Here is a 21,775-nt window from a genome sequence, read left to right on the forward strand (position 1 = left end):
TATCCAATATATATGTAATGTACACTAATGTACCATACATATGCTAACATAATATATATTAACATGGTATATACTAATATATATAATATGCTAGTATTATTGTTGTTAGGAATCTTGTAAGAAAATGTGAGCTATTATAGGCAATGTTAAAACTGCTAGTGAAAGACTGAATCCATTTTACAACTTTATGTAATTATTTTGTGAAATGGGCTCATTTGACAAATAACACTTTAATGAAGTAGAAAATCATGTAGTTAGAAACAAAACCATCAGTCAGGAGATCGTGCCTATGTATTTGAATTGATAACACAATTGATTAACTATGACATAAAGTCTGCCTTTGTTGGCTAAGAAGGCAAAGCAATTTTTTCCTGTATAAACAGCGGTATACTGAGTGGAACAAGTTTTATAATGTACAAAAATACTGTGATCATTATTAAAATATTATTTCTGCTAAGCTAGCCATACTGCAATAATGAGGTTGCTAAATGGTAAAGGGTTCAGAAAAGAGCTTTTAAAAATATTCTAAATTCTGGATATCTTTCCTGTAATCAAAGTGAAACTGTTTCTCAAGGAAAAGCTGACCAATTATTTGATGTTCACTAAGAGGTCTGCATTAGGTGAAAGTATTGATAGATAAATGATCTTCTTAGGTTATCCAGGAAAGCTACTCAAATTCCAAATTGCAAGAGATAAACATAGATAAAAATAGGAAAAAAAAAAAAAAAAAAAAAAAAAAGATAAATTTATAACATTATTAATTTTGGAACAATATACCTAAATTCCAGCTTCACAATTCAATGAAACTTTTCAGTCAAGGCAGTTGCTTGGCAGTACAGGGTTACTGATATTTTATTTTTTTTAACAGTAGTGAATGAATGCAAGATTACTTGGTCTCTGTTATAAAAAACAGAGAATATCAATAAATTTTGATTGTTAGCAGATGTAGCTGTGGAATAATTGAAATATTTCACAACCTGGGATACTTTATCCTAAGGGAATATCTTTAATGAGAAGTGCTAATAATATTGTCTCTCTGCATAGCCAGTGTCCTGTGCCTCTTCCAATGTTTTATTGTAAACAAATCTCAGTCTGAAAGGTGCTAAACCAAAAAGACATGAGAGGGCTTTCATAATTCCAAAACTAGGAATATCTAATGAGTGCAGTCTTTGGAAACTGGGAAAGGATGTTTATCCTGTTAATTCAACAAATGAAAAAAAAAAAAAAAAAAAAAGAACAAAACAAAACAAAAGAAACAAACCACAGAAAGCATTCCTCTGTAAATGCAGTCAGCCAGTAGGCCTAGAGATCTGACTACATAAAACACAAATAAAGGAAAGAAAACTATAGAACAGAGCTCTGAATTAGAAAAAAAAATATGTCTATTCGATCGATTGATACATACAACAGAGCATCATCAAATCCACTATGCTGTAGGAGTGTTTCTTCCATCATGTACTATTGTAATGTATTTTCTATCCCATCAGACTCTTGCTGTATCATCCGAGTAAACAGCAGCCATGTCATCAGACTCTGAGATGGCCATATTTGGGGAGGCAGCTCCTTACCTCCGAAAGTCAGAAAAGGAGAGAATCGAGGCCCAGAACAAGCCTTTTGATGCCAAGTCATCCATCTTTGTAGTACATGCAAAGGAATCCTATGTAAAAAGCACAATCCAGAGCAAAGAAGCAGGGAAGGTCACTGTCAAGACGGAAGGTGGAGAAGTGAGTAAAACAAAAATTCAAGTCTTGAGAATAAAATTTAATCCTGCTGTGGACTTTTAAATGGAAAATATGTATATTTATTTTCTTTGTCAGACTCTTACTGTGAAGGATGATCAAATCTTCCCCATGAACCCTCCCAAGTATGATAAAATCGAGGACATGGCCATGATGACCCACCTCCACGAACCCGCTGTGCTGTACAACCTCAAAGAGCGTTATGCAGCCTGGATGATCTACGTAAGTACCAGCAGCACTTTTCCTCTGGGCAGCGAGGAGGAGCTGCTCTACCAGGGTAAGCGGAAGCCAACGTGCTCTCTCCCTTCCTCACAGACCTATTCGGGTCTCTTCTGCGTCACCGTCAACCCCTACAAGTGGCTGCCGGTGTACAACCCGGAGGTGGTGTTGGCCTACCGAGGCAAGAAGCGCCAGGAGGCCCCTCCACACATCTTCTCCATCTCTGACAATGCCTATCAGTTCATGCTGACTGGTGAGTGATTGACCTCCCTCACAGCAATCTAAACCAAAAAGCCTCACTGATCTCAGTGGAGCATGTGACAAGGCTCCTAAAATCACCACAGAGATGTTTGACTGAGAATTTGAACGAGTTATGCAGGAATTAATTTCAAATTAAACTCACCCAGAAGCACTGTGTATTATTTGCACTTCATCTTAGGAAATGCTACACTCTCCCACTACAGAAATAGAACTGGATTTTTTTTACTTTTTGACACTGATAGGTCAGAAAGAATAATTATTCCATATAATCCTCTATTATTTTAAATGCAGATAGGCAGTTTAATTAGATTTCTTGATAAGAACTGTGTGAAGGACAAGTAAGGACACAGCTTGTGTGAGGACCACGTGCCTCTGACAGCTCTATGCCCCCGTTTTGGTTTATACTTTATACTGTTGAGACCTGCCATGGATTCAGGTAGTCTTGGACTAGTTGGACTACTTGGACTACTACTCCTGGACTTGGAAGAAGCCCTAACTTCCATTTACAGCTTTACTTCTCATTCAGCTCAGCGTTACCAGGTCAGCTGTTAACACTATCTTTGATTCTGCCTCTTTCACAGATCGCGAGAACCAGTCGATCCTGATCACGTATGTACACCCCCTGCTCGGGTCCCTGCGGGGCTGCCCGGTGTCAGGGGACCTCCTGCCTGACCACACGCTCTCTGCTTCTCTCTCTGGTTTCACAGCGGAGAATCCGGTGCGGGGAAGACCGTGAACACAAAGCGTGTCATCCAGTACTTTGCAACAATTGCAGCGAGTGGGGATAAGAAGAAGGAGGAGCAGCAGGCAGGAAAAATGCAGGTGAGATCCTAGGGGGTAGGAACCTGCAGCCGTCAGGTTTATTTACGAGCTGTATCATGACAGTAAGATTTCTACTTTAGGGGACACTTGAGGATCAAATCATCAGTGCCAACCCACTGCTGGAGGCTTTTGGTAATGCCAAGACCGTGAGGAACGACAACTCCTCACGCTTTGTAAGTTGTTGCCTAGGACCAAATTACTTTTCTGTATCAGCACACTGACTCTGACATTCTTGCAGTCAGGATTGGTAAAATAGATCTCGACTGACTTTTCTGCTTCTTTCAGGGTAAATTCATCAGAATCCATTTTGGTGCCACGGGGAAATTGGCTTCTGCTGATATTGAAACTTGTAAGTGGCCCTCCTGTCCTCATCCCTGTCCTTCCAGCCTTCCTCAGTTCTTGTGCTAACTCTGTCCTACCATCCTTGCCAGATCTGCTGGAGAAGTCCAGAGTCACTTTCCAGCTCAAGGCAGAAAGAAGCTACCACATATTTTATCAGATCATGTCCAACAAGAAGCCGGAGCTAATTGGTAGGCAAGATCACTAACCTCTCCAAACAAAGGTCATGGAACAACATTTAATCCCTTGACATGACAATTACATTTGATCTGTATGTGTTTTGTCCTTCTTTTCAGAGATGTTACTGATCACCACCAACCCATATGACTATCAGTATGTGAGTCAAGGTGAGATCACGGTTCCCAGCATTAATGACCAGGAAGAGCTGATGGCCACGGACGTAAGTAATGCACGGAAGTTTTCTCAGGTGGACTCTGACCTTTAACAGGCACGGTACTTACTCTAATGATTCTGTTGTTAGAGTGCCATTGACATCCTGGGCTTCACTGCTGATGAGAAAACAGCCATTTACAAGCTGACGGGGGCTGTCATGCACTATGGCAACCTGAAGTTCAAGCAGAAGCAGCGTGAGGAGCAGGCAGAACCAGACGGCACAGAAGGTACCAGCACAATATATATCAGAGCACACTATATGCCAGAACACTCGCTAATACAGGCAGTAGTTCAGGGTCAGAACCATTGACTCAGCCTGTGCATTTCCCCAGACACTAGTACTGTAGCATATAAGTGTGTCCTAACAAGAGGACTTTGCTGGAAGACCACAGTTCAGTGGAAGAGGCAGATTATTTTGAACTATGCAAAGTATAAGGTCCAGCAAATCCTAAAACACGCTTCCATTGGCTGACACAGTGGGAGTCAGGACAAAGAAAAGCAAGCTTTGCTGCTATACTGAATGACACCTTCCCAGATCTGGCACAGAACCAGGAGCCACTCTGCTCACTGACTTAAGTTTATGTACCCCAGTAGCTACTATCACTTACCATCAGCTGTAGTCACCCCCTAACGGTATTGTTTCCAGGTGACAAGAAGCCAGAATCCTGAAGCTGCTCTGCTTCAAAGCCTGTATTCTGGAGGCAATTCACAGTGCCTGAACTGAGGACACTGTGCTACTTCATTTTATGTGGGGGGTTAAAAAGGAACATCAGTTAATACTGTGGCTGTGGCTCATATCTTCTACATTTTCTGTAGAGTCTCAGCTTGTCTCCAGGAATTCTGTTTGAAAAATAGGCAACTAAGATATGTCTAACGTTTGCTTTGCGTAGAATTTTTCAAGGGTTCACTCCTTTAAAAGTTCATGGAAGCATTTCCATGAAACCAGAGTTATTTGTGTATATCAAAAACATGTAATGTTACAGGCTATTTTTCTTGAGTTTTAGTGTGTGTGGGGTTAGCTGCAGGTTTGTTTTTAGGAAAGTTAACACATAGGTGGAAATGACTGCAAGGAATACAATAGCATTGAATCTGATAATGATGAACAGTAACAGTATAAGAGGCTACAAATAATAGCTGTAATCTTTGTATGAATATAACCATAGGAAAGAGTTATAGAAGAGTATAGTAGAATTTGATGACTACTTAATTTTGAAAAAATAACTCTAAAAAACTGAAATAAAAAGTAAGTTCCATTTTTTCTTGTTTCATACCTTATTCTTTCTAGTGATAAATGTACATTAAATACTTAGTTGTCAGTAACATATACACTAAAAGCCACCCAAAGTTAGCATCTGTGTGTATATATATATATTCTATAATGAGGTTTTGCCTTCTCATTTTAAAGCACTTTGTAAATAGCACTGGTGCTCGCTGTAATCTTCACTTTAAGAAGAGACAGATAAAATTGAAAGTGATGACGGATGTCCAGTGCTCTAGTGTTTGTATTTGATAATGCAGATTCAGAGAAAAAGAGAAATGGAAAAGTCCTATGTGTGTGATAATTATCACTGGGGAGAATGTGGTCCCACTATGAAGGCTGTATGAGATACCCTCTTCAGAGTTTTAGCATAATACCTCATTAATCTATCTGTCTGTCATTAGAGTATTACTGACTACAATTTTCAGAATAGCATATTTCAATATTAACCAGTTTCCTTTTCTGTTTAGTCAGAAATTGTGACTTATTTGACCTCCAATTTTCATGGCCATTTGCCCTTTTCATCTCTCTAGTCACTTGTTTCAAAATTTGCATGTTCATTGTAAAGGCATTTGGAAGAATCTTTACTGAATATGAGGCAGCAATGCGTGCACACAGCCCAGAAAGCCACCCGTGCCCTGGGTTGCATCCAGAGCAGGGGGGGCAGCAGGGCCAGGGAGGGGATTCTCCCCATCTGCTCCGTGCTGGGGAGATCCCCCTGCAGTGCTGGGGCTAGCTCGGGGGCCCTCAACAGCAGAAGGACATGGAGATGCTCGAGCGGGGCCAGAGGAGGCCACGAAGATGCTGGGGGGGCTGGAGCAGCTCCCCTGGGAGGCCAGGCTGAGAGAGTTGGGGGGGTTCAGCCTGGAGAAGAGAAGGCTCCAGGGAGACCTTCGAGCCGCCTCCCAGGGCTTAAAGGGGGGACAGGAGAGGTGGGGAGGGATTCTTGATCAGGAGGTATAGGGATAGGACAGGGGGTAATGGTTTTAAACTGAAAGAGGGTGAATTCAAATTAGATATAAGGAAGAAATTATTCTCTGAGTGGGTGGTGAGACACTGGAACAGTTTGTCCAGAGAAGCTGTGGCTGCCCCCTCCCTGGAAGGGTTCAAGGCCAGATTGGACGGGGCTTTGAACAACCTGGTCTAGGTGTCCCTGCATGTGGCAGGGAGTTTGAAACTAGATGATATATAAGGTCTCTTCCAATCCAAACCATTCTATGATTCTATGATTTACCAATCATCATTCCCATTTAAATGGGAAAAAAAGAAAATAAAAAAAATTACAATATTTTGAAGCATGTGACAAAGTATATGTGGCCTCTGCAGAAACAATTCTGAATTACTACAAGATATGTCCACTGGAGAGCTAATACTCAATCCTGCTGTATGCTTGTTTCCTTAGTTGCTGACAAGGCTGCCTACCTGATGGGTCTGAACTCAGCAGACCTGCTCAAGGCCCTCTGCTACCCCCGAGTCAAGGTTGGGAATGAATATGTGACCAAGGGTCAAACCGTGCAGCAGGTAAGAAACAAGTGATGATAGAAAACAAATGACATGAATGAAAACTTTGGACTTCCCCTCTTGCCCTGGATCGTAACTTTTCTTTTACTTTTCTTTAGGTATACAATTCAGTGGGGGCCCTGGCAAAATCTGTCTTTGAGAAGATGTTCCTGTGGATGGTTGTTCGCATCAACCAACAGCTGGATACGAAACAGCCCAGACAGTACTTCATTGGTGTCCTGGACATTGCTGGCTTTGAGATCTTTGATGTAAGAGGAGGATCTTCATACAGGTTTTCTGGAAGGGGCATTAAGAAACTGGAATAGTTTGGGGCTGTTTGTTTTTTTAATTATGGATGGTTTTGATTTATTTGATAACCCTAACATTCCTGTAGGAATGGCACTCTTCTGGTTCTCATAGTATCCCACAAGGGCTGCCGATTTTTATAGCTGTCTGTTGTTGCATGCAGAAGTGAAAATTGCATTGAAAACCAATACGAATATGTTGAACATATTCGTATATACATAGGTAACAGCAGAGAGATTTTGAAGAAGTTAAAATATGCCATCTTGAAGGAATATTTTATTAATGCTGGAGCCAGATTCCCTCAGAATGCTTGGGAATAGACTGGCAATATAGACAAACTCAAGCACTTGAAAAGTTGTACATGGACTAAGTTCTGCAACTCTTTTCAGAGCTCAGAAATATGTTGAGACAGTGCCAGGGCCTGAAAGGGTAGATATGTTAGAGGATGGATTATGCCAGTCACCTGTCCAGTCCCATGACTAGAAATTCAGGATCCCAATCCTGAAGACCTTAATGGCCTAAAAAGAAAACCTATTGGAAGATGGAAAGTGTTCCTGGAACTGAACTTCATACTTAAGTAAATCTCTGCATTCTGTAGTTCAACAGCCTGGAGCAGCTGTGTATCAACTTCACCAATGAGAAACTGCAACAGTTCTTCAACCACCACATGTTCGTGCTGGAGCAGGAAGAGTACAAGAAAGAGGGAATTGAATGGGAGTTCATTGACTTTGGAATGGACCTGGCTGCCTGTATTGAGCTTATTGAAAAGGTTCTTGGGACCTACACACTTAATAGTTTTCCAGATGTAATGTAAAAGAAATCTATGCTCGTATTAGACCAGTCTAATGTGTGGCACTCACACTTAATGCAGCACATAACACGATTATTTTCTGGGGTCCAAGCATTTCATATAAATTTTAATTTGTCTGTTGCTTCACTGCCTGTGGGATTCTGTCATGTAGTACATATGATTTACATAGGGAAAAAATTTCAGTCCTAGTTTCTGTTCTCTAGTTCATACTCAAAAAAGTGTACATTTTTAATGCATGCTGAGTGAGTAAATACACTGAGCAACTTCTGTTTTATTACGTTTAAAGAAATTTCCTATCTTGTTTCCAAGAAAAAGCTTTTAGAAAGCGTAAAATCTTCCTTACATTTGGATGCTACTATTTTAATTCATTTTGCTTTCCATCTTCAACTAACATGCACATAATTAATTTCTACATCCTAGATCTTTATTACATCACAACCCTGACATTTAAGAGTGAGCTTGTTTTCTTATAAATGATGGCATATCCACTAAGAAAAAGACCTTTCTGTAAAAACATAAGATTATACATTTGGGGGTGGAGGGGTGTGTGTGTGCTTTCTAAAATTTTTATCTTCCATTCCTCTCTCTTGTATACATTCTCTCTACTTCTTGCTTTCACATTTTCTTTCTTCACATATTGCCATTTCTCCCAGCCCATGGGCATCTTCTCCATCCTGGAAGAGGAGTGCATGTTCCCCAAGGCAACTGACACCTCTTTCAAGAACAAGCTCTATGACCAGCATCTGGGCAAGTCCAACAACTTCCAGAAGCCCAAGCCTGGCAAAGGCAAGGCTGAGGCCCACTTCTCACTGGTGCACTATGCTGGTACGGTGGACTACAACATCTCTGGCTGGCTTGAGAAAAATAAGGATCCGTTGAATGAAACTGTTGTGGGGCTGTATCAGAAATCATCAATGAAGACACTGGCTTTACTCTTTGCCTCTGTTGGTGGGGCAGAAGCAGGTGATTTTTTTTTTTTTTAAATCAGTTCTACTGTAATTTACTGGAAAAAAATCTTGAACTATTATTTTGCAATAATTTTTACATTTCAAAAAATTGAAACCCCAAAACTTCACCTACTTTTTGGAACTCAGTCACACATACTAATAAAGGATATGACACTTCACTAGAGACCTTAATATATCTGTAGGTTTTAAAGCTAGATGGCTGTACACAACATTAACCCAGGCTAGCTGACAAACCACATTTCTGCAGTATGAGGCATTCCTAAATACTTCAGGGAATACAGCCAAATGCATCAATATGCTCTTAAATTTATGCTATATCCTTAGACAGAAAGATACATAAATGCTCTATTTGGTTTATTTACTAGTGATTTATTTAACTCTGTATATATCTTACTATGCAAAATGTTAAATTTAATTTCCTGTTTGCATTTTCTTAACTTCAGCTTGAAGTCATTAGATTTCATTCTACTATCATCTGAGAAAAATCAGGTCTCCCACTGTAACTTTAAATACTATATGCATTTGCATGTTTTAATCATATTATTACATTTTCTATTTTTTTAAGATGAGCACACAAAGTTCTTCAGATTCTAACTGCCTTCTTTTTTTGTTCTTCTTTTTAAAAAAATATTATTGTTTAGAAAGTGGTGGCAGTGGCAAGAAGGGTGGCAAGAAGAAGGGTTCTTCTTTCCAGACTGTCTCGGCTCTTTTCCGGGTACTGTAGAATAATTCTAAATTTTACTGCATTGTGAAAAAAATATAGCAAATTCCATTCATAAAAGCTTTAGATTGATCTAATACACAAAATCTTTATGTTCATAAAGGATAAAATCACATACTTCTTAATAAAGAAGGATTTTCATAGAAACCTTGGAAGTATTCTTTCAGAATTCCCTAAAAGCTCTGTTAAAAAACAAACAAACAAGCAAACAAAACCAAAAACTGATAATGGTTTTACTTCAGTGTTTTTATTTCATCTAATATTAAGATCTTGTAGGTAATATTTTTAAACCTAAGTCTTTGCTCTTGCTCTTAAGGAAAATTTAAACAAGCTGATGAGCAATCTGCGAAGCACACATCCCCATTTTGTGCGATGCCTTATTCCTAATGAAACAAAAACACCTGGTAAGTTGTTAAAGTTCAGAAATGAGATAAGTCTGTTCTTCCATGTGCAGTACAATGAAGTACCAATTCATTATGTCATTTATTAGGTGCCATGGAACATGAGCTGGTGCTGCATCAGCTGCGGTGTAACGGTGTGCTGGAAGGGATTAGAATTTGTAGGAAAGGATTCCCCAGCAGAATACTCTATGCTGATTTCAAACAGAGGTCAGATTCCATGTCATCCACCATCCACCATATCCATCAATGCTGTATAATTTGTATTTCTTAATTGTTTTAAGTATTGTGGGAGTTATGGGTGGGGTTCACTGTACCTACCTTTAGTCATACAAAAGTCAATTGTCCAAGTTGGGCATCTAGTTTCTTTCTATAGCTAACTAGAAGAACAGACATTATCAAAGGGCAAATATTTATTACTCTCTTTGATTCATACTCTGGTGTGGGATGAAGCATTTTTAAATTATCTATCCAGGAATGAAGTTTACTAGCTTAGACTAAGTAAACTTCTCGGTAGCAAAGTAGGATGACTTGCAGCCATCAGCAGAGAAATGTGAATGAAGAAACTACAAGATACTCTAGACTAAGTTGGAAAAAAAAAAAATCTTGCTTCTTGTTCTATATCAGCTGGAAAATACTTAGATAGTATGTCTGCCACCATTTTGGATAAAAAATTTCTTCTCCTCTCCACTTATTTTGTTCTTGCACATAAGGTTATTTGGAGATAAGGCATTACATAACAGGACATGTGAAATATGTTAGCAGTTACACATGGAAAGCAGTACCCATTCTGTGTCAAGAATTTCTGGAATAAGGAAAGTGCAAGGTTTCTCCTAAAAACATATTTACCCATGAAAATGTAATTTTTAAAGAATGAGGCAGAGTTCAGAATTATTCACTTCTCCCTTTCTTGATCCCCTCTTCAGATAATTTTAATGTCATCAGTTGGTACAGGTTTGATTGAGTTTTCAGGAATCTATCCTTCATTTTCTACTTCCTCACATAGGTACAAGGTGCTTAATGCCAGTGCTATCCCAGAGGGACAGTTCATTGATAGCAAGAAGGCTTCTGAGAAGCTCCTCGGGTCCATCGATGTGGACCACACCCAGTACAAATTTGGCCACACCAAGGTACAAACCCTCCTTGAGTCACTCGCTGTGTGTCTGTGCTTTGCTCTACCTGGCAGTGATGTGCTGCAACATTCCCCTTCTCAAGGTGTTCTTCAAAGCTGGGCTGCTGGGACTCCTGGAGGAGATGAGGGATGAGAAGCTGGCACAGCTCATCACCCGCACGCAGGCCAGGTGCAGGGGCTTCCTGATGAGAGTGGAGTTCAAGAAAATGATGGAGAGGAGGTACTTACACTTACTTCTCCTGCTTGGCCAATCCTCATCAGATACCAACAATATGAACAAAACTGAAAATAAGCTCCATTTTCTTGTCAAATCTCATTTGTCTGTCATTAATTCAGTTTACCAATATGGATGTATTTGGGGTATATCCTGGCAGTAGATGAAGCAATATAAAATCCTAATTTAGGAAAAAAAATAACATTTAACTTATATCAACCTTTGTACTAATTTTTTGCTAAGTTCAGTAAATGGCTACACTACAAGTATGTCCAGAAACCAGATATCTATTCTAAACTAATTATTTTAGGCCACCATTTTAATCAAAGGTGAGAAACACATATTACTAGCACAATTCTCTTCCCCTGGATAACTTTAATGAAAGTGATAAAGTCAACTTCTGGAGTTGTTCCTTATCTTTAACGATGAAAATGAGCCAAACATATGGACATCAAAACTGCCCATACAGGCTGACAATCTATATCACACTAGGAGGTTTTCTTCAGAGATGTATATCTTTTATATCTATTAAGTATGCTAAATATTACTATTACTTTTATATCTATTAAGTATGCTAAATATTACTATTAAATATAATTTTAATAATATATAATAAATATATACATATAGATATCTAGAACTATAACTATATAGTATTATATGCAGAATTTCACTTTATACATATCAATATATACTATTAAATGTGTATTACAAATTTTAAAATATGTAACAGTATATTTCTTATTACCTTCCAGGGAGTCCATCTTCTGCATCCAGTACAACATTCGTGCATTCATGAATGTGAAGCACTGGCCCTGGATGAAGCTGTTCTTCAAGATCAAGCCCTTGCTGAAGAGTGCAGAATCTGAGAAGGAGATGGCCAACATGAAGGAAGAGTTTGAGAAAACCAAGGAGGAGCTTGCAAAGTCAGAGGCAAAGAGAAAGGAGCTGGAGGAGAAAATGGTGAAACTGGTGCAGGAGAAAAACGATCTGCAGCTCCAAGTGCAGGCTGTGAGTATTATTAATGTTTTTGGTTTGTAATGTCCTCTGTAAAATGATTGGAAATAACTCAGTAATTAACACATTATGGCAAAACAGTATTTATTTTAAAAATATACATGTTTTATAAAATAGGAAGAAAAAGCACATAGAAAAACTAAGTTGAAATCTACAAATATTAATAAATTTACAGTGAATTATTGCAGCTGGTTACTTATTATTTTATATCAAGAGAGAAATAATCCATTTCCAGTTAGTAAATACTACAGCTTATAGTATGACATTTTAAAACATACATGGCAACTTACAGCAGCAATCTTTATAAAACTTGATATACTGTATAATTTTGATATGTCACAATCTGATCAGTGAATGTAGTCTGGAGGTCCTATTAACACTTTTATATTTGAAGAATCACAAGTAGATTCAGGTGGAGTAGAAAGAGCTGAGACTGTCAGACATTTCTCTAGCATTTATGGTCCCTGTCTCTTCAGGAAAAAGAGTGATCAAAGTGGAGTCCTCCTTTTTTTTCCCTGGAAATAATAAGGTAGCAACAATAATACCCTTAAAACTATCTTTACCAGGAAGGGTTAGTATTCATCTGATCTGACCTTGATGTCTACAGTCTAAAAGTCTACATCAGATCTAGTAGTCTGAGCTTCTTTTCATTTTCACCAACAAGAAACATCTTTTTAGAGTATGATACAATTTGTCCAAAAACGTACATTTTTTTTTTTGTTGAATGGACTGCCTCTTGATATCATGGCAGATATCTAAATCTACATGAAAAAAATTCCAACCTAGCTATCTTACTGAGCTATAAAAAGTCTTCTGACTGGATGGTATCATGGCTCTTCACTAGAACAAAGAGGAAAAGAACAAGCAGTATGTAGAAAATAAAGATTACTTCTTAGTAACCGACATGATAGTATGCATATAAATTCAGGTAACTAATACTGCCCTGTTAAACACCAGTGTCCCTTCAAATTGTTCTTGAAAATAACGGCTAGAAACATGCCTGATTCAAGTGCTACCCTTGAAACAGTGATCTTAGCAACACATTTTGTCAAAACTAAAAATTATATATGTGCTCAGTAAAAGTTTGTGGGAGAGTTGTAATAAGGTTTTTACAGATAAATGTTGGAGGGTTTAGCATTCAGATTTTAAACACTGTATGCTAAAAAATCTGCCTACATGGTTTAAAAAAAAAAAAAAAAAAGTTTTTTTAAAAAAAAATTGCTCAGAGCATATATTTATACTTTGATAATATATTCCTTTAACTTCTGGGCTGGAGACAGTCCAAAGCAAGTAGATACTCTTATAATAATGAGTTTTAAATACAAAGTACATCTTAAAGCTGCATTGAAAATAATAATTCTTTGTTTCAAAATCAGTAAAAAAAATAACTCTTTGAAAACTGTTTTATTTAAATGAAACACGTGTAGGAAGCTGATGGCTTGGCTGATGCTGAGGAAAGATGTGACCAGCTTATTAAAACCAAAATCCAGCTGGAAGCCAAAATTAAGGAGGTAACAGAGAGAGCAGAAGATGAAGAAGAGATGAATGCTGAGCTGACAGCCAAGAAGAGAAAACTGGAGGATGAATGCTCAGAGCTGAAGAAAGATATTGATGACCTGGAGTTAACACTGGCCAAGGTTGAGAAGGAGAAACATGCCACCGAAAACAAGGTATGAAGCAGAAGATGTCACTCTCACTCCAGAAAAGAGCATTGTGCTGTTACAGGATTTCTGTATCTACTTCCTCTATTTACACTTGGTCCCTTCCTCTCAAAGGTGAAAAACCTGACAGAGGAGATGGCAGCCCTGGACGAGACCATTGCCAAGCTGACAAAAGAGAAGAAAGCCCTCCAGGAGACTCATCAGCAGACACTGGATGACCTGCAGGCAGAAGAGGACAAAGTCAATACGCTGACCAAAGCTAAGACCAAGCTGGAGCAGCAAGTGGACGATGTAAGCACACAGGCATACAGCAAGACCAGAACAGGTATGGAGTTAAACCGGACTGGCAGAGCACTGGCGGTCCTGTTTGTTTTAGCTGGAAGGGTCCCTGGAGCAAGAGAAGAAACTGCGCATGGACCTTGAGAGAGCTAAGAGGAAGCTCGAAGGAGACCTGAAGCTGGCCCATGACAGCATAATGGATTTGGAGAATGATAAGCAGCAGCTGGACGAGAAACTGAAGAAGTAAGTGTGTCTGTGGGCCACCCAAATGCTGGGCTGGTGTGCTTTTGTCTTTGAGCTCTGACACGGTTTGCTTTGCCCCAAGGAAAGACTTTGAAATCAGCCAGATCCAGAGCAAAATCGAGGATGAGCAAGCCCTGGGCATGCAATTACAGAAGAAGATCAAGGAGCTGCAGGCAAGTCTCTGTCCCTTCCCCTCTCTCCCCCAGTCTCAGGTGGGGTAGGAGGAGGCCATGGGTGTGAAGGGCCCCTAATGTCCCCCAGGCTCGTATTGAGGAACTGGAGGAGGAAATTGAGGCAGAGCGAACCTCTCGGGCAAAAGCAGAGAAGCATCGGGCTGACCTCTCGAGGGAGCTGGAGGAGATCAGCGAGCGCCTGGAAGAGGCAGGAGGGGCGACAGCAGCTCAGATCGAGATGAACAAGAAGCGTGAGGCAGAATTTCAGAAGATGCGCCGTGACCTTGAAGAGGCCACGCTGCAGCACGAAGCCACGGCTGCCACCCTACGGAAGAAGCATGCGGACAGCACAGCTGAGCTCGGGGAGCAGATCGACAACCTGCAACGAGTGAAGCAGAAGCTGGAGAAGGAGAAGAGTGAGCTGAAGATGGAGATTGATGACTTGGCCAGTAACATGGAGTCCGTCTCCAAAGCCAAGGTACACAAATTCCTTATAGGCACACAGATTCTGCCCTAATGGAATTCTATACAATGCAACTTCTTCCGCTTGCCATATTAAGTGAATGCTTAATCCCTCCTCTTCCATATGTTGACCCACAGGCAAATCTGGAGAAGATGTGTCGCGCACTGGAAGACCAGCTGAGTGAGATTAAGACAAAAGAAGAAGAGCATCAGCGCATGATCAATGACCTCAGTGCTCAAAGAGCTCGTTTGCAGACAGAATCAGGTATGCCATACACAACTGTGATATGCAAATGACTAATGTCAGAGAGTTAATGCAGAAGTGACCCTTCTGGGCACATGGTCTGTCCAACATTCATTGTCTCCCTTGTCATGTGAAATGCATGAAATGGGATCATAAGTTCTGCAAGGTCTGCTAGCTGTCTATCTTAACAGCCCTAAATGTCCACTATGTTGTCATCGATGGCAATAAAAGGATTGTGTGTCTACAAATTTTCCCAGGTGAATATTCACGCCAGGTGGAGGAGAAAGATGCTCTGATTTCTCAGCTGTCAAGAGGCAAGCAGGCATTCACCCAACAGATTGAGGAACTCAAGAGGCACCTAGAGGAAGAGATCAAGGTGAGAAGGCTTTATCATAAACATACGAAATCACAGAATCAACAAGATGAGAGGGGGAAAAATAACCACTTAGGTAACGCAGTGCACTTCTTCTCATATTAGCTTTGCTCCCCCTTCCCTGCAGTCTACCCATTAATTCTTTTGCAGATTCCCAAATCTTCCTTTCTCATTCAGTAGCTTGCCATCATTCTCAAAGCAGAATACTCCAGTGTCCATCAACATGGCAGATTTCCCCGGACATTTCCATTCATTGTCGCACTACTACATTTCCCCCAGGCCAAGAACGCCCTGGCCCACGCCTTGCAGTCTGCTCGCCACGACTGTGACCTGCTCCGCGAGCAATATGAGGAGGAGCAGGAGGCCAAGGGGGAGCTGCAGCGTGCCCTGTCCAAGGCCAACAGCGAAGTGGCCCAGTGGAGAACCAAATACGAGACAGACGCTATTCAGCGCACGGAGGAGCTGGAGGAGGCCAAGTATGTGGGGAAAGTGGGGAAGGCTGGCAGACACTAAGAATGGAAATTTGAGGAGACCACTGTGATATTGTCAGGAAGAGGTCAATGCTCTGCTTCAGAGCGGGCTGCCAGGACAAGAGAAAATATAACCGAGAGCGGGTATGCGTTGGGGAAAAGCAGAAACCGCAAGCTCCTCAGACACAGAGTAGCAGAGAGATGCTAGTGAGAATAGCAGAGAGTGAATTGCTGTAGCCCAAGATTCAGACACAGAAATACAGTGGCCGGCTGGAAGCTGTCTTACACTTCTCTGTACAAGGGGATCACACACTAGCAAGGGGCTAAGTGTGCTCTTGTGAAAAACATACTGGCTGCACACCACAGGCTCCCATTTGATTCCTCACCTGGACCTGTGCTTACCACCTCCCAGGAAGAAGCTGGCACAGCGCCTGCAGGATGCAGAGGAGCATGTTGAAGCTGTGAACGCCAAATGTGCTTCCCTGGAAAAGACAAAGCAGAGGCTGCAGAATGAAGTGGAGGACCTGATGATTGACGTGGAGCGATCAAATGCTGCGTGCGCAGCTCTGGACAAGAAGCAGAAGAACTTTGACAAGGTCTTTTGGGCACCAGCCCTGGGGCTCCTGGGCAGGGCTTCCCCTCCTGATTGCCACCTCCATACTCACGCCCCGTTTCTCTTCAGATCCTGGCAGAGTGGAAGCAGAAGTACGAGGAAACGCAGACTGAGCTGGAAGCCTCCCAGAAGGAGTCTCGCTCTCTCAGCACGGAGCTGTTTAAGATGAAGAATGCCTATGAGGAGTCCTTGGACCACCTGGAAACGCTGAAGCGTGAGAACAAGAACTTGCAGCGTAAGTCCCTGGCCCTCTGCTCCTGGCAGGGCTTTCTCACAAGCTTGTTTACTGAGCATTCCACATGGGTCTGTACCTGCAGGTTGGCAAATTTGTCTGTCACCTTGGTGTGTGTCAGGGCCCTTCCCATTCGGCTCCGTGCCTGACCATGACATTGGACTTTGTTCCCACAGAGGAGATTTCTGACCTCACGGAGCAGATTGCAGAGGGAGGAAAGATGATTCATGAGCTAGAGAAAGTCAAGAAGCAGATTGAGCAGGAGAAATCTGAACTCCAGGCCTCCCTGGAGGAAGCTGAGGTACAGCCTTCTGTTCTTAATCATTTATTTACAACACGGTTTAGTAACCTCAGATACCATTTATGGAACTATATGCATTGAGAATTAACTCCAGGCACAGGAAGCAAAGGATTTTGGACACCAATAAAGTCTTTGGATACAGTGCAAACCTTTTCTTTCTGCCCCTGCTGTCTCAGACCTCATGGTATATGTTATTCTTCAGAAGAATAGATCTTGTAAAGTTACTGACATTGTTATTTACATAATTAACTGATTTTCATAATTTTTTTCAGGCTTCCCTTGAACATGAAGAGGGGAAGATCCTGCGCCTCCAGCTTGAGCTCAACCAGGTGAAGTCGGAGATCGACAGGAAGATCGCAGAGAAAGATGAGGAGATTGACCAGCTGAAGAGAAACCACCTCCGAGTCGTGGAGTCCATGCAGAGCACCCTGGACGCTGAGATCAGGAGCAGGAATGAAGCCCTGCGGCTGAAGAAGAAGATGGAGGGAGACCTGAATGAAATGGAGATCCAGCTGAGCCACGCCAACCGCGTGGCTGCAGAGGCACAAAAGAACCTGAGAAACACACAGGCCGTGCTCAAGGTATGTTCAAGAGAAGTTGCCCACAGAGAAATATTTTAGCTGGTATTTTCAGTGCCAAACAGCTCTGAATCTGCTTATAATTTCTTTCAACGGCTCTACAGGATACCCAGATACACTTGGACGATGCTCTCAGGACACAGGAGGACCTGAAGGAGCAGGTGGCCATGGTGGAGCGCAGAGCAAACCTGCTGCAGGCTGAAATTGAGGAGCTGCGGGCAGCCCTGGAGCAGACGGAGCGGTCCAGGAAGGTGGCTGAACAGGAACTGATGGATGCAAGTGAGAGAGTTCAGCTCCTCCATACCCAGGTGAGGTCACTTGGTGAGAAATGGCACTCTTGGTAAGCAGAATGCTTGTATGTAATTCCAGTCACCACTGAAGGCTCAGCTTTGAAGGCGAGAGTTATCTTTTCTGAGGTAATCATTATACTAAAACACATCTTTTCTGAAAAAGTCTGAACACTGGCTGTGTTCCCACGTTACATTCAATGAAACCCATGCTTCTACCTTCTTTGCATCCTAACGTGATCTCCAGAGTAAAGACACTTAGTCACCAGATTTTTCAGTCATACATGTGTCACATCCCACTCAGAAGAGGGAAACAAGTGATTTAGATTTGTAAATCCCCAACGGACTGGACAATGGCGAGACAAGTCTCAAAGTATAGACATTTATTAATTTCCCACAGTATACTAGTTGGATACACAATAAATAGCTAGGTATATAACAAATTATGGCAACTGTTATAGTATGCCTTGTGTTACCTAATGATAATAAGGAAAAAGGAAAAAGGAAAAGAGAAGAGATAGAGAGCAGAGGGGTAGAAATTGAAGTCACCGGTCTGGGTTCCTGCATTGGCCCCACCCGAGTTCGTCAGGGATGCATCTGTCTTCTTCACTTCCTCAGTTCCTACCATTTGCTTGCTTTTTTTAATTTCTCACCCTCCCCTCAATTTATACATACTTTCCTTGGGTCCCTCACCTAGGTCAACCTACCTTTCCACATATCACGTGTATGGGGAAGAGTAAGGAGCTTCATGAGATGTTGTAACTATCATGATCATGTTAATCTTCATTAGTATTTGCAGGGGTGTCAACTTTAATACGCATTTTGTGGATAATGAAGCAAAGGTTATTCACCAGACAGATGGCCCTGAAAGTTTACAAGATGCACCACAGCAGAACTGTCCTGTCTCCACAGGGCTCCCTCCCACAGCCACACTGCGTTATCCAGGCAGAGTTATCAGCTCCAGACTCCACATTATTCACCCTGTGACTAGAGATTCGTTTCTTGAGCGTGTTTGAGATTTTCCTCAGCTTAGAGAGCCTCTGGTCTCCCCCATCCCTTATCTTTGCAAGTCTTGTTTCTCATCCTTGTTTTTCTCAGGTTGTTTTTCTCAGTCCTGTTTTTGGGGAGCTACAAGTCATCTCTCACAACATGCCAAATGGTCTCCCATCTGAGCAGTCAGGGACTGAAGCTCTGAAACTATAGCAACGTTAATTCCTTGCTCAGTTGAGATGTAGCACTAGGGAACTCTCATATTCCTCCAACATGAGAATTCTGAAAAGATTCTGGAAGGAATCCATCCTATCTAAATTGCAAATTTTTCTCTTTTCAGTTGATGAGAGTGGATAATTAGGATTCGCTAATTATGTTGAAGGAAAGGTATTACATTGACTTCCCTCACTCTATTTTTATTACTTTCTTGTGCCAGCCTTGGTGGATGAGATGTGGCACAGATTATATTTCTAAGTACTCTTTTTCAAATTAATAAAAGTAATTGTTGGGGGGAAAAAAAAAAAAAAAAAAAAAAAAAGCATTGTTCCCTAGTGATAAGAAATTTTACATTAATATCTGTGGTATCAATTTTTCGTGTAATTATTCCTGAAATTATTCAAAATCCTGTAATATACTTGATTTGAATTAATGAGCTAACAAAAACAAAACTATGTTGTTGATCAACAGAACACCAGCTTGATCAATACCAAGAAGAAGCTGGAAACAGACATTGCCCAAATTCAGGGTGAAATGGAGGATACGGTTCAGGAAGCCCGCAATGCTGAAGAGAAGGCCAAGAAGGCCATCACAGATGTGAGTTGGGGGCTCCTTTTGGTGCTGATGGTGGACCTGTTCTCCCCCAGACTGCCTCCAGTCCCAAAATGGCCTTGACCTTTTTCTCTCCTCAGGCAGCCATGATGGCAGAAGAGCTGAAGAAGGAGCAGGACACCAGCGCCCATCTGGAGAGGATGAAGAAGAACCTGGACCAGACGGTGAAGGACCTGCAGCACCGTCTGGATGAGGCCGAGCAGTTGGCTCTGAAGGGAGGCAAGAAACAAATCCAGAAGCTGGAGGCCAGAGTGAGTAGGGCTGGTATTCGTGCATGAGTGAACATGTCACGTACGTAAGCAGCAGGGAAGCTCCAAAGACGGGCTTCTCATTGCAGGTGCGGGAGCTGGAAGGGGAGGTCGATGCCGAGCAGAAGCGCAGCGCTGAAGCCGTGAAGGGAATGCGCAAGTACGAGAGGAGGGTGAAGGAGCTGACCTACCAGGTGAGGCAGGAGGCCTCCTTGAGTTCACACACTCTTCTTGCAGAATGTCAAAATGTAGCCTTTAGGGATTTCTTTCTGACCTGAGTCACACAGTTAAAAAGGAGAAATCTAAGAACATCAGAAGAAATTATCTTTCTTGTCATGTTAGGAAGATCTAGCCTATCACCTCTGTCTTACTGGATAGCAATGATCTATAAGGAGTGTTACTCTCTGTTTCATTTAGAGGGTGTTTAAAGAGGAAGGGCAAACAGGTGCTTCTGTTTTTTGTCCTTCTCTTTAGTCTGAAGAAGACAGGAAGAACATTCTCAGGCTCCAGGATCTGGTGGACAAGCTTCAGATGAAAGTGAAATCCTACAAGAGACAAGCTGAGGAGGCTGTAAGTATTATTGTGTGCAGTCTCCATCCAGGTGGAGGTGGAATTCTGTGTTGGTGTATTCCCCTCTATACCTCTGTTCAAACCTTTAACTTTTTTGTCTTTTTTCGTTGTGCACTCAGGAATGAACAGCTGTTCTAGCTGAACAGCTCAAGGTATAGAAGGGTGTAGTATATATTTTCTGTGAGCATTATTGCATTACTGGGAAGCACAGTGAAGGTTCAGGTCAACATTGTGGGAGAAGGTCCCTTTTAATTTATGTCATATTTCTGCTTAGCAGGAAGAAATACCTTCAAAAATTATAATGCATAATTTTATAGCTGTAAATAAATGAGAAATGATTTAATGGAAATAACTGTAATTATATATAATTATTCAAAAATTCCAAACTGCATTAGCAGTTCATATCCAGAGAGATTCCTGGTATATCTTATTTACCATGTAAACATTTATTATTTAAGCTATTTCTTTGGATTCCCCCTAAAAGTATGAGAGAGAATTACATACTAACTCACAGTCTTTTTTTTTTTTTTAATTATGGAAAGGCAAAATAACACATCATGTCCAGTGCAGTGTTACAGTAGGAACATTATTAAATATTTTAAAACCTATTTTATCCCTCTTTCTATCCTCAGGAGGAGCTGTCCAATGTCAACCTCTCCAAATTCCGCAAGATCCAGCACGAGCTGGAGGAAGCTGAGGAGCGGGCTGACATTGCAGAGTCGCAGGTCAACAAGCTCCGAGCAAAGAGCCGTGAAATTGGCAAGAAGGCAGAAAGTGAAGAGTAGACACCTCCAGTGGTGCGAAGTGAAAGATAATTACACAAAATGTGAAATTCTATCACTCTGATTTTGTAATACTGCTTAGTCCTTCATCAGTCGCTAGATAATTAATGCCTAGATAATAAAAATAGCAGAGAATTTCCCACAGAAATAATGAGAAGTTCACTGTTGTATTTTAATTATTATCCTGAATTCTTATAAGGTTTAAATTTTTCCTTACTTATTTAAATTAATTCAATTAGAAATATTACTTCAGATATTTTCAAAGTGTTTCAGCTACTGTTAAAGTGGTCTAATCAGACATCCTGCTTCATTCTCACCATGGAATTTCATCTAAGACTTCCTT

General features: G+C 41.1%; 1 protein-coding gene across 2 annotated transcripts; it reads left to right on the forward strand.

Annotated features, from left to right (window-relative positions):
* The first annotated feature begins 1,520 nt into the window (after window positions 1-1,520).
* LOC104358057 (myosin-1B) lies at window positions 1,521-21,507 on the forward strand. Of its 2 annotated transcripts, XM_042802533.1 has the most exons (39): window positions 1,521-1,724; window positions 1,818-1,961; window positions 2,055-2,211; window positions 2,801-2,828; window positions 2,927-3,041; window positions 3,122-3,214; window positions 3,327-3,390; window positions 3,473-3,571; window positions 3,677-3,780; window positions 3,862-4,000; window positions 6,434-6,552; window positions 6,651-6,800; window positions 7,436-7,606; window positions 8,302-8,611; window positions 9,106-9,115; window positions 9,271-9,331; window positions 9,654-9,741; window positions 9,828-9,945; window positions 10,742-10,865; window positions 10,951-11,087; window positions 11,837-12,092; window positions 13,526-13,768; window positions 13,874-14,050; window positions 14,136-14,281; window positions 14,364-14,454; window positions 14,543-14,932; window positions 15,055-15,181; window positions 15,418-15,536; window positions 15,813-16,009; window positions 16,416-16,599; window positions 16,686-16,851; window positions 17,025-17,149; window positions 17,422-17,730; window positions 17,832-18,035; window positions 19,692-19,817; window positions 19,913-20,083; window positions 20,170-20,274; window positions 20,555-20,650; window positions 21,283-21,507. In XM_042802533.1, the coding sequence occupies exons 1-39, from the start codon at window positions 1,521-1,523 to the stop codon at window positions 21,433-21,435; spliced, it is 5,820 nt and encodes a 1,939-aa protein (XP_042658467.1). In that variant the 3' UTR covers window positions 21,436-21,507. The 2 variants fall into 2 exon arrangements, with proteins under 2 accessions (XP_042658467.1, XP_042658466.1); XM_042802532.1 differs by lacking the exon at window positions 9,106-9,115 and having other exon boundaries at window positions 9,258-9,331.
* The last annotated feature ends 268 nt before the right edge of the window (window positions 21,508-21,775 follow it).

The sequence above is a fragment of the Tyto alba genome, unplaced genomic scaffold (assembly GCF_018691265.1).
Source record: "Tyto alba isolate M040663 unplaced genomic scaffold, T.alba_DEE_v4.0 Super-Scaffold_39, whole genome shotgun sequence".
Taxonomy (NCBI): Eukaryota; Metazoa; Chordata; class Aves; order Strigiformes; family Tytonidae; genus Tyto; species Tyto alba.

Excerpts from the sequence above, each read along its gene's own strand:
- LOC104358057 (XM_042802532.1), top strand. The coding sequence starts at position 1,521 with ATGTCATCAGACTCTGAGATGGCCATATTTGGGGAGGCAGCTCCTTAC. Across the intron at positions 2,829-2,926 it reads AACCAGTCGATCCTGATCAC|CGGAGAATCCGGTGCGGGGA; the intron begins GTATGTACACCC and ends CTGGTTTCACAG. Across the intron at positions 19,818-19,912 it reads CCAAGAAGGCCATCACAGAT|GCAGCCATGATGGCAGAAGA; the intron begins GTGAGTTGGGGG and ends TTCTCTCCTCAG.